Here is a 17,678-nt window from a genome sequence, read left to right as displayed (position 1 = left end):
CCTAATTTTAAAATGTTTTTAATAATGGCATTATTTGTAAATGGACACAATGTTCATGTATTTGTATCCACGAGTCCCCACTCCACTTTCTGCATGCTACAATCTGCACAGAGGGCCAGATTCTTTTCTCAGTCACAGGACTACCTCCATTTACTTCACTGCAGATGTCCCTGGGAACAGAATTGGCAGAGAATAATGCAGGGCTTTTCAGGGTCCCTCCCTCATTCATTGTTCACTACCCAACCTGAGCATCAAAGAGGCAGGAGCCCTGCAGAAATCATTGTCTGTGATCACATAACTAAGGATAGTACCATAATATGCAACCACTGAGGTCAGAGTTACAGTTGCATTGGAGACCTGAGTATTTTCTCCAGGTTTTTTCCGACATTTGGGTGCTGACCCATGAAACTTTATTTAATGTCATTGTCATTTTTACAGAATTACCATCATGTCACCCAAAAAGGCAGAGCAGAAGCAAAGAGCATGTGGCTTTGTTGTGAGGTTTTCACCCATGTGCCATGGAACGCTGCTACACTGGAGAGGGTTGCTCGGATTGTGTGTGAACATCACAGCACCAGAGCCAATTATCATTGCACTATGGTTTGCTGTCTTTTAAATAATTAAAAACATCACCCTGAGCAGTTGGGCTCTGTCCCCAGGGTAGTAGGAAGACAGCTAAGAGGGGAAGGGTGACTAAGTGGTTAGTTTGCTACACTGTGATACAGATGAGCTGAGTTCAAGTCCTGCTCCCGAACAGGCTCTTTGGGTGAGTCACTTAGTCTCTCTGTGCCTCAGTTCCTCATCTGTAAAAGGGGAATAATGATACTTGAGGTTTTCTGGCCTGTGATATAGAGGAGGTCAGACTAGATAAATATTATGGACCCTTCTGGCTTTAAGACCTATTAACCTGTGGGGCCCCAGCAGTCTCTCCTCTTGAAGCTGTAGCTAAATAATGAAAGAGTGGTTAGACCCAGGGTATCTCTCTTCCCAGCTCGATGTCCTAGCCACTGGACTACAGACCCATTCCAATTTGCATGCTCTCTTTCTCCCTGGCCCAACAACTGTTCCCCTGTAAATTAATACTTAAATAGTCATTGGTGAGGGAGAGGGAGAATTGGAATGACTCTGAGTGGTCATGGCACCCACTTGGGAGGTGGGAGACTCTGAGTCCAGACCCCCTGTTTCAATGGCTATTTAATTATTTATCCACAATGAAACAACTTCAACAGGAGACACTGAGGAACACCCCTCCCCAACTTATCAGACTCTCCCAAAGCCCAGAGGTTAAACCATGGTCTTGAAAAGGGGGAGATCCCCCTTCAAATCCTTTCTCCTCCACTGCCAGAGAGGGGGGAATTGAACCTTGTGAGTTCAAGGTTCTAACCACAGGGCTAAAAGTTATAAGTTGGGCAGCATCTCCTCCTCTAGCCATTTTCTATGGAGTAAGACAACTGCCCAACTCATTCCCCCTAGAAACACGTTAGGTACCTAGGCCACCTGATTCCAGGCAGCAGGTTCCTGTTACCAGCTCACTAAGCAGAGACAGGCACCTAGCTCTAAGAGGGGCAGGATTTAGCACACACTCCTCTGGTGAGCATCTGCCATTGGCTAGCTTAGATGGCTCTGCACCTAGCGTCCTGACTTTGTGGCTTGCATTCTAAGATGCCTATCTATCTGCTCATTTTGTACAGGGGATGGAGGTGCCTAAATTGGCTTCATAGACGGTGTTTTTCCTGGATTTTATAGGTGCCTAAAAGTTAGGCATTGTGATGCTCAATGTCGCAACACTTAAGTCCTTTGGGGATCCCACTTAAGTGACTTGCCCAAAAAGACTCAAGCAGTCTGATGTGGAGCAAGGAACTGAACCCAGCTCACCAAAGTCCAAATTGCGAGCTACTATCCTCACACCTGAACGAGTTTTCCTCTCTTCCCAGGAGCCTTGCTTGCTGGCTGGGGACACAGCTCACTACTGTGTAGCTCCACTGTATTTTTTGTGCTTTTTTTCCCCATACTTTGCACGGTGGGAATTTTTACCAGGGAATTTGTATGAAGCAGAGTTTCATTAAAACAAAACGCACCAAACCGTGACTGTTCCAATTAACTCCTGACCACTAGAACTGCAATGAGTCAAGACCTCCAGTCAGCAGAAAAGCAAGGACAATGCTTCATTTGTTCACCTCTCAGATTACATGTGTGCGTATATATTATGGGATTTCCCTTTGTGGGGACCAAGAACTCAATTTTGCCAAAGATCCTGTGGAAGTAAAAAGTGAAGCTGAGCTGCAGAGATAATGCATAACAATTAGCGTGCTAGATCTTCAAAGCACAGTATATATATATATTTTCTCCCCACGAGATTCCAACTTAATGACTTATATCTTTAAACACTAGGAGTAGTTTGTGTGTGTGTGTGCACATGCGAGTATCGACAGAAAGAATACCTTGTTATGTGTTCTATATATTTTACATATATTGTGACAGGGTCAGGCCAGATGGCTACAGTAGAGTAACAGAAGGCAGATATATTAGCCCCAGGTTAAGTAGGTCCCTTCCCCTGGGTAAGGTAACAGGGAAGGTTCCAGAATAATCAGGAACCTTCTGGAGACAATTAAGACAGACAGGCTGATTAAAACACCTGCAGCCAATCAAGAAGCTGTTAGAATCAATTAAGGCAGGCTAATCAGGGCACCTGCGTTTAAAAAGGGGCTCACTTCAGTTTGTGGTGCATGTGTGAGGAGCTGAGAGTGAGAACGTGGACTGTTGGAGGACTGAGGAGTAAAAGCGTTATCAGACACCATGCGGAAGGTCCTATGGTGAGAATAAAGAAGGTGTTGGGAGGAGGCCATGGGGAACTAGCCCAGGGAGTTGTAGCTGTCGCACAGCTGTTCCAGGAGGCACTCTAGACAGCTGCATTCCACAGGGCACTGGGCTGGAACCCGGAGCAGAGGGCGGGCCCGGGTTCCCCCCAAACCTCCCAACTCCTGGTCAGACACAGGAGGAGTCGACCTGGACTGTGCATTCAGAAAAACGGCCAAGCTGAGGGCTGCCATGAAGCTCCAAGGTGAGCAAATCTGCCAATAAGAGCAAGACCCACCAAGGTAGAGGAGGAACTTTGTCACAACTGGTGTCAGAAGAGGGATTTGGTGTACACAGCGCGGTGGAAGAAGGAAGGTGTTTGGGAAAAAAAAAGGGGGAGAGGGTCTCTCTTAATTTTTTTCACCACAATGGAGGAGGTAGTGCGGGCACTGATACAAGCCACAGCTGCCCAGCAGGAGGCTACCCGTGTCCAGGCAGCTGCCCAACAGGAGGCAGAGTGGCTACAGCAAGAGACTAATTTCCTGCTGATGGACCAGGCTGCTCAAGACCGGGCTATGTTGCGGGAACTGGTAAACCAGGTAAAGGCCCTTACAGAGCTGAACCGCGGCCATGATGGGATGTAGATCATGCGGGCTAGCAATTGGCTGCAGAAAATGATGCGGAAGGATGACGTAGAGGTGTACCTCCTGGCCCGTGAGAGGACAGCCCTGCGGGAGGCTTGGCCCCGAGAACAGTGGTCTGGCATCCTCGCTCCATTCCTGTGTGGGGAGGCCCAGAAGGCCTACTATGATTTGCCTGAAGAGGCTGCGGCAGATTACCCCCAGCTGAAAGCAGAGATCCTGGCCAGATCTGGGGTAACGACTGCAGTGCGGGTCCAGCGATATCATGAGTGGAGGTACCAGGAAAACAAAACCCCACGGTCCCAATTATATGACCTCATCCATCTCGCATGAAAGTGGTTACAAACTGCTCTCCCCAGCAGCAACTCTTCTACGTCCTCTTTCCTGGTAAGCTCTCTCTAACCAACTCCCCTGCAAATTTCCTCTCCTTAGGAGCTTCTTCTCTGATCTGAGCCCCTGACTGAACTTTCATAAACCTTTATTAGGTCTAGATGTTCCTTAACTAATTAACTGCCACCCAGCCACTAGGTAGTTAACTACTCTTGTGGCGCTGAGTTGGTCCATTCTCCTTAGAGGAGCCTGCCTCAGGTAGATTGGGTGCCTGAGCCTCTGATGGATCAGCTACCCTGTAACAGGCTTATTAGACTTTTTGCTTGAATTTAACTACAGCCTCTCCCAGATGTAAATGACAAGCATACCTGTAATTTCTTATCTTTTTTAAAATTAATATTTTGCTTCACAGAAGACAAACTGTGAAATTGTAGCACAGTTAACATAGTTCTGGGACACAAATAATGCTCTTTGGAGATAATACGCCTGCTCTTTAATCACTCTCCAACAAATATCTCACTTGGGCAACATCTGCTCCTGCTACAATCTTTATCATCCGCCTCACAGAGAACGGCAAGGCAGATAAAGCACTCAGCAGTGTGTCCATCCACCCCCTGGCCACCCATTTCTCTTTGTATGCAACCTCTGAAAGGGGATCCTGCAGAGTTAAATCCATATTTAGTATTTATTACTTTGTTGCTCAAAGCCTTCTTAGTCTTTTTTAAAGTAGCTGTATATAGCAAATTGATACCGAGGAGTTTTTATGCAAGGTATCCAGATGAAAATACAGACCCTTTTCCATTGTAATCCCTGATAATGGACATTGTCCTGACCCCAATTAAAATTCCTGAATATGAACTGGAAATTGTTTGGCAAACAGACAACTGAAAATAAACATTAAGGGTAAGAGGAGTAGTATCAAGTGACCTACAACAGGCAATAATGTTTTCATTAATGATCTAGAGAAAGGTATAAATACAACAGGGATTGCATTTGGTAAGAAAAGCTAAATCAGAGGGTCAGACCCACAGTGCACAGAAAGCCAGAGATCGTAACAGTGGACTTCGGGCAATAAGATCAGTTCTAATGAATGCTATATCCAAGGAAAGGAAGTATCAGCAGACACTTGTCACATTTTCAGAGTAACAGCCGTGTTAGTCTGTATTCGCAAAAAGAAAAGGAGTACTTGTGGCACCTTAGAGACTAACCAATTTATTTGAGCATGAGCTTTCGTGAGCTACAGCTCACTTCATCAGATACATCACATTGTCACATTTTGATACAGGAAATTCTCCCCCATGGATTTCAGTCTGGAGCGTATGAAATGAGTCCCATTGTGAGGGTCACAGGCCTTGCGCTAGGGCAGGATATCTGGGGGCATTCTCTCCCTTGGGTGGCTGATCTTTTAGCAAGAGGCAATGACACAGGACTGGGGGAAGGGAGCTGAGGCATGCAGAAAGAACAGGTGATGCTTCTGCTAGACATTATTCAGGGATGTACTGAAATGCTGGCCACATGGGTTTGTGTACTCTGGATGGAAAAATCACAGTTATAACATATTAATTAGCACAATGTGAAACACTTAGTATACACCAGGGCTGGTGTGTTTAAGTTTGTATTTGCTGGTTGTGGTTAATCCCCCAGCTCAGTGTAGAGTCTACAAGGTCTTTTCCTCCAGCTTGGCGCTGCGGCACTGCTGGGCGATGGTGGGAGACGCTGCAGTGCCTGGGCCGGTGAACGGAATCGTGGCGGAGAATCAAACGGGTGTTCGAGCAACGCGGGGGCGAGAGGGTGAACCGGAGCCCGTGGCCCGGCTGCGGGGTCCCGCGGACTGGGCTGGGAGCGGCAGAGGCTGGCAGGCCCCAAGCTCGGGCAGGGTCTGAGCGGCAGGATACGCACAGGCCGCAGAGACAGCGCTACGGGGGGTACCCCGGAGCCCCAGGCTGCTGTGCACGGGTCTGTGCTGGGCCCGCGTCCTGGTCTCGTGCGGGCCCGAGCAGCCTGGGGCGCGGCACAGCCGCGGGGGGGGGGGGGCAATCTCATGCCTCGCACGAGCGGGCCCAGCCCTAGGGAAAGCGTCGCTCGCGTCTCGCTACACCCCGGGCCGGCGGCAGAGCGCGGCCTCCAGACGGCCGCAGCTCTATATGGCGGCGCATGCGCGGAACCGGAAGTGCGCCAGCCGTTGCTTCTTTAAGGCCCTTCTAGGCTACTGAACTGAGGCGTCTCTATGGCCCGCGGCTGCCGCTAGCTCGGGGAGCTGTGAGGGACGTGGGGGTGGCGCTGCCGCCGGCTGCCTCGCGGGGAGCCGGCGCCGGGGGATGGGCGAGAGTACCAGCCCCATCAGCGTGATCCTGGTGAGCTCGGGCAGCCGCGGCAACAAGCTGCTCTTCCGCTTCCCCTTCACGCGGGGCCCGGAGCACCCGGCCGCCCAGGCCGGTAAGTGACCGCGCGGGGCCACGTGCCGGGCGCACGAGGCTGGAGCGGGCCGCTAGGCCTCGGGGCTTCGTCCTCTGGGCCTTGTCGCACGCAGGGCGGCCTGAGCCCCCCCCACCGCTGTGTGGGCTGGGCCCGCGGGTGCCCGCAGCGTGGCTGGGAGCTGGACCCCTCCCAGACACACAAGGGCTTGCCTCGAATCCCCTTTGAAGAGCGAGGCGGGGGTTGGGCTCGGCCCACTGGCCCTGGGGAGTAGCCGGGCAGCGCTGAGGCTGAGGGGCAGGGAGCCACTTGGGCGCTGAGCTGGAGTGGTGAGGGGGCCAGTGGCCAGGCGTTGGTGGAGTTCCTGAGGCTAAGGGAAGAAGGAGGGAGAGCAGCGGAATAAGGACAATGGCCTTCATAATAGCAGACAAACTCAGAGAGCCAGGGGGTGAGGTCCTGAAGGAAGACTATCTTAGAGGAAGATCTCAGTTCAGGAGAGCTGGGGGCAGTGTTTTCCCCCAGGAATTGAAATTGGGGGGTGGGGGGGCGGTGTTGGAATATTGGGGTGAGGGCCGACGAGCATTGAGACTGGGAAGGCAAAGGTGGGCTGTATGGCACCATAATAAAAACTGAAAAATGTTCCACAACTATTCTATTAGGTTTAACTCCTGTTTTAAAATCATCACAGAAATTGAAGTTGGCTACTCAAGCCTACTCTGAAGCACTGCATCTACATCCATCTTGGTTTCTTGTTGTAATTTTGCACTCTTTGGTGTCTTCTCGTGTGTGTGTGTGTGTGTCTGTTACTTCCAGTCCTTCATGATATGCTCATGATCAGGCAGAAGGCGACTTCTTTCAGAACACAAAATTCTATTCAGTGTGGGAAAAGAACGCTCAACTGTAGCTGTTGTGACTGGGAATAGCAAGAGATGAATTCCTACTTCTTTCATCCCAGGAAACATAGCACAAATATTGGGTTGAACCACTAGCGATGATAAAGAAGTTGAAGTTAAATCTTCTTTCGTTGGTCGTATGATATTCCACTCAGGGTTCAAAATTCTCTATTCTGTCTTGATCACATAGTAGCCTTATTGCTGGTAGTGCCTTACTCCACTCAACTGTAGGTCTTTTATAAGACAGGCATCTGTAAAAGCTACGTGGAGGCTGAGAATCCAGAAATTGCTATTGTATATTTGTAAGAATCAAGTCCATGTACTTTTTCAGTTGGCTTAACAAGCACTTCTTGTCCTCTTCACTTAAAGGAGTCAATATAAGTACTTTCATTAGTTAACTTCTGGACTGAAGTTTTTGCTTCTTCTAGTACATTTTCAATGGACATCTCTCTGATTAATCCAAGGGTAGTTTCTATTGCTGGACAAAGATCTACTACTGTTGTAGCAGATGCCTGGATGACCTTGTTTAATGACCCAAGTGGTTTCAACAGTAGACTTACAAGAGAAAGAATGGCAATAGTCTTCTCTGAACTTAGTAACAAAAGTAGTTCACCAGCCTCACTACGTAGATCTGTCCTATCTTTGTGGATACTTTCTAAAGCCAGTAATAACGGTTGCAGTAATTTTAAGACAACAGCCAAGAATCGCTCATGAGAAAGCCAGCAAGTTTTCCCAGGTTGGACTCATTTGAACTTCAATCCCAATGTATCCGATGAAGTGAGCTGTAGCTCCTGAAAGCTTATGCTCAAATAAATTGGTTAGTCTCTAAGGTGCCACAAGTACTCCTTTCCTTTTAGTGTATCTTCTGTTTGTTTCCAAGATGTTCAGTCCTTTTGAACTCTTGCTGGAAAAAAACTATATAAAAAAGCCATTAAATGTGTGGCTTTTTAATGTCTTTTGAAGATTCTGCATCTTATACTAGCGCTAGCTGGAGTAGATGGCCTCTGCAGTATGTATAGGAGAGATTTGGGTTATACTTTTCTCTCTAGAGGACTCCACTATGTCTTCCAGAGAAGTTTGTAGCTCCCATCAAATGCACAAGCAGCCATCTATTTGGAGTTCAATTTACAAGCATTTAACATCAAGATAACATACATAATGATGTAATACTTGATGCCTATTTGCATTGGTGTATTCATCAGCCATGTATGCACATATTTTGAATATGGTGAGAGAGTTCTTCACTTTTTCAACTGCGTAGTCTTTCACTGTTCACTGCATGCTTCTAGAGAGTCAGCTGAGTTTTTTGCAGACAGATAGTGAGCATTTGCCAATTTTATTTGAAACCAGTGTCCAGCTTCAGGATTAACAAGTGACAATGCACTTAGCATTGGCCTCCGGTTTGTAGTGTGTGGTATTTCTTGCTTAAATAGAAAGTATGATGCAACAACTATGTTGGTTCACATAAACTGAATTAAAACAATGAGGAGTCCTTGTGACACCTTAGAGACTAACAAATTTGGGCATAAGCTTTCATGGGCTAAAACCCACTTCATCAGGTGCATGGAGTGGAAAATACAGTAGGCAGGTATAAATACACAGCAAATGAAACCAAGTTGTGTCTCCAGCATTCTTAACAGCCTCATTAAGTTCTTTTAAAATTGGCTTTGACAGTGACTGGCTTATAAGGCTTTGTGCATGTTGATGTAGTCCAGAGGCATGGTATTTTGGAACCTTTTCATATAGGTTGTCAGTATTGGCTTAGCTGATCAGTCTGGCAAACCAAGCTCCTCCACTTTTACTATATAAAACCATGATATGCCCACATCTTGAATACTGTGTGCAGTTCTGGTCACCCCATCTCAAAAAAGATATATTGGAAAAGGTGCAGAGAAGGGCAACAAAAATGATTAGGAGTATGGAACATATTCCATATGAGGAGAGATTAAAAAGACTGGGACTATTCAGCTTGGAAAAGAGATGACTAAGAGGGGATATGATAGAGGCTTATAAAATCTCGACTGGTGTGGAGAAAATGAATAAGGAAGTGTTATACCCCTGCACTTAACAGAAGAACCAGGGGTCACCCAATGAAATTTAATAGGCAGCAAGTTTAAAACAAACAAAAGGAGCTATTTCTTCACACAATGCACAGTCACCTGTGGAACTTTTTGCCAGGGATGTTGTGAAGGCCAAAATTATAACAGGGTTCAAAAAAGAACTAGATAAGTTCATGGAGGTTAGGTCCATCAATGGCTATTAGCCAGGATGGGGAGGGATGCAACACCATGCTCTGAGTGTCCCTAGCTTCTGTTCAGCAGAACCTGGGAATGGAGGACGGGATGGATCATTCGATGATTCCCTGTTCTGTTTATTCCCTCTGAAGCCCTGGGAATAGTCACTGTCAGAAGATAGGAAGATAGGATGCTAGGATAGATGGACCATTGATCTGACCCACTACAGTCGTTCTTACATAACAAATAAGTATAATAATAAAAAAGTTTAGTTCAGAAACTCCCCAAGATAATGACTTCTTGAGATAATGACCTTGGCAAAAAATGCATTTTAAAAATCTTGGCCGTCTAGGAAACATATTTATATACGTTTCCCAGTCACACATCTAGCATTCTGGAGAAAAGTCACTAAAACATAGTCCAATGCTCTGGCTGCTGTTGTTTTTCGTGCCACTGTTCACTCTACCACTCCATCCCCAGTGGCCCTGCACTGTCACCTTCTGCTGCCACTGTGACTTCTGCGAGTCGGCCTCTATAGGTTCCACCCAGCTCTCAGTGATTACAGCTCTCAGTGGGGGAACCTCGCTGCTAGTGCAGGCTGGGCTGTCTCTTCCACAGAAACACTGTCCCACAGCAGGTCTAAGCACTTAGATCTGATTATCAGTGATTTCAGCTCTAGTGATCACTTAACAAACCAAAAGACTCTCTATGAAGCCTAATCAGCTCTATCTGTAAACAGGAGAGAGGGGCAGGTCAAATAGTACCTGTGACTCTTAGGCAGAGCCCACACCACCAAGCAGAACACTTGTGCCCCACATTCTCTCTCTCTCGAGCTCTCTCTCTATTAGGATATGGCATCCAAACCTCCTGCTTAGGGAGTGCAGTTCAGTTGAGGGTGACCAGTGCTTAATTTGTAATGAAAGAGGTGCCGGGGCTCAAGCAAGTATGTTACTTGCATCCGATGAAGTGAGCTGTAGCTCACGAAAGCTTATGCTCAAATTGGTTAGTCTCTGAGGTGCCACAAGTACTCCTTTTCTTTTTGTGAATACAGACTAACACGGCTGTTACTCTGAAACCTATGTTACTTTCATAACTGATGTGAGAAGCCCAGAGGTCCCAGGGCTATGAACTGCCAATCCTAGAGGTGCTGGGGCTCAGCGCTGGCAAGCCCTAGCACAAATTAAGCACTGGGGGAGACCTCATTCAGTCGGGCTAAGTACAGTTCTGCTGCCCTTTACTCATATAGTAAGGATAACAACATTTCATGACCCCCACATATAATACTTAAGTGATTTGTAACCCAACACCAGCCAAAATGGATCACTTGGGCAGCACAGCTCTGTCTGCTGAATACCTAGGCAGAATAGTGTGTTCATGTAAATACAGTCTGATCCTGAAGCCTTTACGTCCACCCCAGCTCATCACTAGCTGTCAGGGGAGAGCTCATTCAGACCTTGCTTATAAATAACAATTTGAAATTGTTAGGTAGGCCAATGTAGCCGAAACAAATGTCCTGATATTGTCATAAATAACAGCTATATGAGGAAGCCAGTCTTTGTTCATACTTTTCAAACCCATTATGCTTTCTCAGGTACAAGTATATACTCAAATTCTGTATATGCTTTTAAAGTGTGTATTAATGTTTCAGTTTCAATTCCAATTTCCAACCAATGATTAAATTGGCAACACTACATGTAACTGGGCGGGGAGGGGGGGAGTGTTGGGAAAATTGTACACCCCCCCCCCCCGGGTGGGTCTAGGGAAATCCCTGGGTGGGGATTTCTTAAGGAGATCATTAAATTGAGCACAGCAAAGTATTTCGATGTGAGGGAAAGATAGGAGTAAGACTCGAGTGACCTGAAAATCAAAAAGGATTCTTACAAAAAGTGGCAATAGAGACAAATTGCTAAGGAAGAGTACGGAAGTATACTAAGCAGTGGTGGTGTTGCCGTGTGGGTTCCAGTATATTAAATGGTCTCTTGAAATCTCTGTTAACTACTTATGCTAATCCATCTGTTCCATCTTGCATTTAGCTGTGGTACTCTGAGTACGTTTCCCAGACCTGTAGAACTCTGTGTAAGCTTGAAATTTTGTCTCTCTCCGAAGTTGGGCCAGTAAAAGATATTACGTGGCTCACCACCTCTCTCTCTACAAAAGAATAGCACAGAGGTAAAAGCAAAATCAGGATAAGGCACAAAAGGAATTACACCAAGCAAGGGACATAAAAGACAATAAGAAGAGATTATTTAAATACGTTCGGAGCAAAAGAAAGACAAAGGAAACTGTAGGTTTGCTGCTTAGCGAAAAAGGAGCGCTAACATGATGTCAAGACGGCTGAGGTGTTTAATGCCTATACTGCTTCAGTCTTCACTAAAAAGGCTAATGGAGATCAGATACCAAACACAGAAAAGGCTAATATCATTCTGGGTTGTATTAACAAGAATGTTGTATGTATGTAGGGAATTGTCCCGCTCTGCTCAACATGGGAGAGGCCACAGCTGGAGTAGTGTCCAGTTCTGGGTGCCTCACTTTAGGAAAGATGTGGACAAATTGGATAGAGTCCAGAAAGGAGCAACAAAAATGATAAAAGGTTTAGAAAACTTTTCCTCACAGGTCAGGTTAGCAAACAGGGCATGTTTAGTCTTGAGAAAAGAAGACTGAGAGAAGACCTGATAAGTCTTTAAATATGTTAAGGACTCTTTTATAAAGAGGATGGTAGGACAAAAAATAATGGGCTTAGTCTGCAGCAAGGAAGATTTAGGTTAGATATTAGGAAACACTTTGAACTAGTTAAGCTCTGGAATAGGCTTCCAAAGGACGTTGTGGAATCACAATCATTGGAGGTTTTTAAAGGCAGGTTGAACAGGTGCCTGTCAGGGATTGTCTAGGTTTCCTTGGTCCTGCCACAGTGCAGAGTGCTGAACTTGGTGACTTCTCGAGGTTCTTCCGGCCCTACATTTTTATGATTCTATACATTGTATGTTTTAAAGCTGCAGCTAGGAGGGCTAGAAACCAACGTTGTTGTTGTTTATATTGCAGTAGTGCCTAGGAATCCCAGTTGTGGAGCAGCCCCTATTGTGCTGGGCACCAAACAGACAGAACAAAAAGACAGTAGTTCCCCCTATAAGAATGGGGATAATGATACTGACCTCCTTTGAAAAGTCCTTTGGGATTTATCTACTGATGAAAAGAATTATATAAGAGCTAGGTGGTATTTAGTATTTGAATGAAAGATGAGGTTCTTGCCTAATCACATGCCTCCGGGAACTGGGACTTTAAGAAAAATACCAGATATTGTGAGACTCATGATAAAATTGTAAGAGTTGGCAACACCAGGATTCCAGAAGGTTGATGGGAGAAAGACCCAGCAAAATGTCCATTCGCAAAGGTTAAACACACTTTTTTTGTTTGTTTGTTTGTTTTCTCACTTGAATAAATTATCTTCATCCAAAGGGTTCCCAGAAGCCAGTGCAATGAGCACCTGATCTATTCACACAGTTAAATGTAGCTTGGAGAAGCACGTATGATGAGTTATATGTTCTAGTAGATTTAGTTCAATTTCCATTCCCTCCTTTCCCAGTTACTCATAATTCTAAAGCAAATTCCTTTTTGGGCTGACATTTTGAGTGGCTGGTCTTAATTCATTTTTCTTGGAAGTTTTAGCTTAGTCCATCTATTGTTCATTATTCAGTTATGGAAAATATCCCTTATGTTCTGGCTAAAAATCTGTGCACGTATAACTAAATAAAAATTATTGTTGGTAGAAACTTTAAACTTGGTTTATCATTGATTCATACCGAGATCTAAGGTTGAAGCCAATTTTGAAAAAAATCAGTTGTGCATTTTTCAAAGTATGTGTATTAGAATTTATACATTTTTGGTGGGATGAGGGAGGGCAAAGGATATGACTTTAAGGCCCTTTCAACCTCTCAACTCAGACAGGTTTCAGAGTGACAGCCGTGTTAGTCTGTATTCGCAAAAAGAAAAGGAGTACTTGTGGCACCTTAGAGACTAACCAATTTATTTGAGCATGAGCTTTCGTGAGCTACAGCTCACTTCATCGGATGCATACCGTGGAAACTGCAGCAGACTTTATATATACACAGAGAATATGAAACAATACCTCCTCCCACTCCACTGTCCTGCTGGTAATAGCTTATCTAAAGTGATCATCAGGTTGGGCCATTTCCAGCACAAATCCAGGTTTTCTCACCCTCCACCCCCCCCACACTCTCCTGCTGGTGATAGCCCATCCAAAGTGACAACTCTTTACACAATGTGCATGATAATCAAGTTGGGCCATTTCCTGCACAAATCCAGGTTCTCTCACCCCCTCACCCCCCCTCCCAAAAACCACACACACAAACTCACTATCCTGCTGGTAATAGCTCATCCAAAGTGACCATTCTCCCTACAATGTGCATGATAATCAAGGTGGGCCATTTCCAGCACAAACAGAAACTCAGACAGAATTTGCTGACTCTAAATGTTTGTAATTTCCAGAGAGGCTTAGACCAGGTAATTTGAGTCATTTGAGATGAGGGGACAGTTCGGCTTGAGCCCTTAGTCTTAAGTTTTGGATTATTATTATTATTTATTATTTATTATTTTTAACATTTTGAGTACTTTATTTCTTAACACTAACATTGCATTAACTTCTTTAAAATTTTTTTGCATAGCAAATACAGCACTGTAAAATCTTATGTTAATACAGTGGTAAATTTGAGAATTTACACGTGTTAAGGTCCCACAGCAACATTAATTTATCCAGATGGTGTATATGTAATATTTTAGATTACTGTTGTTCAGTATTATATGTTTATCTTTCTTCATATAATGTGTGTTGTGTTCAAGTAAATGCTGCTGTAGGAAATGCAGGCTTTTGAATTTGATGACTCGACCTGAGATTTGGTTTGGCTTTATTCCACTTTTGCATGACTTGTTTACCAGCTGGTTATGCCCTAAACTGAATATTTGGCCTAAATGTAAAATATTTAAAGGCATAGTAATTTCACCTCTACCCTGATCTGATGCACAGTGTCATTGTGGGCCAAGACAGAAGTTCCCAATGACCTACCCTCCGTCTGCTACTGTAGAATGTTGCTAGTTCATGTTCAAGATCTGTCTGGTGGAAGAAGCTTTCTGATTGCTTTATCCTTTCCATCAAAGGGTAATGATGGACAGTTGCTTCCTTTTATAGATTCACGGATTCTAATGTCAGAAGGATTTGTGATCATTTAGTCTGATCTCCTGTATAACACAGGCCAGAGATCTTCCCCAAAATAATTCCTAGAGCAGATCTTTTGGAAAATCATCCTACCTTGCTTTAAAAATTATCAGGGACGGAGAGTCCACTATGGCCCTGGGTAAGTTGCTCCAATGGTAATTACCCCACCGTCAAAAATGTACCTTATTCCAGTCTGAATCTGTCTAGCTTCAAGTTCTATCATTGGATCATATTATACTTTTGTCTGCTAGATTGAAGAGCTTATTATTAAATATTTGGTCCTCAAGTTTCAGCACCCCTTCATCTTAAGTTGAAGGCTGAGGATGCTTCTGGTCCTTTCTCTCAAACTGTCTTGAAGCAAAAACAGATAAGTCAAGGCTGGATGTTTCTAATATAAAAAAGGAGGGAGAAAGGGCTTTTGTTGTTGTTGTTTTTTTTTTTTTTTTTTTAAAAGAGAACACTTTTGGGCCTTCCTAGTACATCCTTTAGAAAAAGGCACAAACACACACTTCTTTTTGCAGGTCACTGTTAAGTGATTTGAATTGATCTTCTTTTCCATTTGCTTCAGGTAAGCCAAGGAGCCGATATGCTGTGAATAGCACTAGTGATAACACAGAAGACCAAGATGGAGACTCCAGGTAAGGAAATTTCCCCTCAACCAAAAGTTTTAAAATAGAGGAGGAGAATAGCCCATTCTCCTTTCTTGAACACTAGTTGAGTAGGTGAATCCTCTTGTACTGTATGAAAGGAGATCTGCAAAGAAAAGCTCAGAACTGAGTTAACCTCAGACAGATGTGCTGGATGCACCTACTAACCAGGCACTTCTCATGAGAGTCAGAGTGCTGCTGAAGATGCTATTTTTTGGGCAAGATGTAAATCAGACATTCTAACCCCTTCTGGTCATTAAAGAGCCCATGCCACTCTTTTAAAATAGGAGTGTTAATCCAGTGGCCTTGGTCAAATTTCAGTTCTACCTACCTGCATCTCCAGATGGGAGTTACAGTTGGATGCAGTGTTCTTCACTTGCTGCCTTAACTCTCATGTAGAGTTGTGCACAAATAAACTGGTGTGTTTCCCCAGAGGTAGCTGCAATTCTTTGTTGGATGAAGTGATGTCTCATAAGGATACTGAAATTTAAATAATGTTTTTGAGATCCTTGGATGAAAAGTGCTCTGCAAGTGTTGAGTGTCCCTACGTATTATTCAGTTTAAATTGATCTTTTAAACATTCTTCTTACTTTGTGCAAAGTCTCCTGCTTTGTTCTGGTTTGTGCACACCACAAAATTTATCACTCTTGGGCTTTCACAGATGTTTGCAAAGTCAGCAGGTGTCCTGAGCTCACCATTAGCTAAGTTGGTGTTCTCTGTGGCATGTTTTTTAAATCTTATGAAATAGTAAAAGGACGGGTTCTGTCACCCTTACTTCTGCTGAGGAAAGTGTTATTTGAAATCAGTTAGACTAATTACAGTGAAAGATACTACTTAATGTGAGAGAAGTTGGCAGAATTGGACCTCCGAAGGGGAAATTTATGTCCCGATCCTGCAAAGATTTAAGCACATGATTACTTTTACTACCATGAGTAGTCCCATTGAAATCAGTGTAACAGCTCATGGTAGTAAAGTTAAGCAAGTACATAAGTCTTGGTGGCATCAGTGCTTTTGTTTTTCTCATCTGTAGAAAACTCCATTTGCTTGGGACTTACAATAAATCTGCGTGCTGTCTTTTTTGGTATCTTTGGTGTCTTGGAATGCTGCAATCTGGAATGTCCTCAGTGAATCCAGTACAAGGCAGCAGACTCCATGGGAACTAAAAACAACTTTTAAAACCTAGTATTTTAAAGTTAGTTTTGTGCTAAACCCTCTGCACAGCCAAATTAGTGGAGCCATTCAGCATGTGTTTCTTTGGTTAACTCAGGTTGCTTTTGCAAGTCACTGTTAAAAAGTTTGGCCCTAGAATTTTGTAGACTATACTTGTAAAGCAAGGGAAAGCTGTGCTGCTTTTGGCATTTCAAAGAATTCTCAGAATGCCAGGAAAAGAAGGAAGCTATTGGCTCCTACAGATAATGACCAGCGTGAGACCCAAAAACAGAGCTCAGAGAACTTGTAATGCACTTGAAGAGCTGAGTTACCAAAATCTCCTAAATCCCAGTTTTCATTGTATTGTGACCTTGTACATTATTGAATCTTTTAAATGTGTTTTTTCTCTTACAAACAATTGGAGTTACTGGAATATTGCGTTCAATTCTGGAGTCCACTTCAAATGGATGTTGAAAAATTGGAGAATGTCCAGAAAAGAGCCACCAGAATGATGTGAAGTTTGGAAAAAACATGCCTTTCAAATACTTAAGAAGCTCAATGTATGTAGCTTATTGGTCATGGTGTAGATATGGAGAAGATTTTGAATAGCAGAGGGTTCTTTAATCCAGCAGACCTTATGAAAGTGCTATTTGTGTGCTTATGTATCTGCCTTCAAAAGTGCAGAGGTGGCTCCATTTTAAACCTGCTAGCTGTGACAAAGTCCTTTTCTGAAATTACACTTGAGTCTAATTCTTCCTTTGCATAAATCCTTCTCTAGCTCCAAGAATAATCAGTATTTTTCACAACTTTCCTCTCACATGCTAATGGAAGGAAAGAGATAAGCTCTTGTCTACAGCGGAAGTACTGATACAACAGCTAGACTGATCCCCATCTTCAAAAATAATAGCTGATAGCAACAAGTGACTTCTTCCATCAAATTACTGCAGGTGCTGTTAATGTACATGTTTTCAAATTGTTTCCTGAAATGCACTAACTTTGACTTTCTTCAAATATAAAGTTGTACAAATGCCTTCTGTTTTCCCTTTTTCTCTTGAAATATGGTGGCCGGACAGCTTCTGTTTTCAGATCTGTATCTTTCAATAGATTGTGACTCTGATTCTTCTTCATCTGGGGTCAAGTCATCGAGCAAGCATGCACCATCTTCGGCTGTCCATGGCAGCACTAAGATCCACCTGCTTAGGTCCCTCATCTTCTTCAATGTGATCCATCCATCACTTCCTCAGCTTTCCACGGGATCTGTTTACTACCATGCTCTCATCCCATTCGATCTTTGCCTGGTCCTCTTCATTCATCCTCTGCATGTGTCTGAACCAGCGAAGTCTCAC

The 17,678-nt window shown here is 44.1% G+C and overlaps 1 protein-coding gene across 6 annotated transcripts in view; it reads left to right on the top strand.

The window, feature by feature from the left end:
• The first annotated feature begins 5,922 nt into the window (after positions 1-5,922).
• Positions 5,923-17,678, top strand: part of NPRL3 (NPR3 like, GATOR1 complex subunit) — a 92,629-nt gene continuing 80,873 nt past the window's right edge. The window contains exons 1-3 of one of the 6 annotated variants that reach the window (XM_077828489.1): positions 5,944-6,121; positions 15,105-15,174; positions 16,757-16,892. In XM_077828489.1, the coding sequence (XP_077684615.1) occupies positions 16,864-16,892 (29 nt within the window). In that variant the 5' untranslated portion in view covers positions 5,944-6,121; positions 15,105-15,174; positions 16,757-16,863. Of the gene's footprint in view, positions 6,204-15,104; positions 15,175-16,756; positions 16,893-17,678 lie in introns of all 6 variants that reach the window. The other 5 variants (XM_077828493.1, XM_077828488.1, XM_077828492.1 and 2 more) reach the window with 5 other exon arrangements.

This window comes from Eretmochelys imbricata, chromosome 10, assembly GCF_965152235.1.
Source record: "Eretmochelys imbricata isolate rEreImb1 chromosome 10, rEreImb1.hap1, whole genome shotgun sequence".
NCBI lineage: Eukaryota > Metazoa > Chordata > Testudines > Cheloniidae > Eretmochelys > Eretmochelys imbricata.
This window is presented reverse-complemented; position numbering and strand designations above follow the sequence as displayed.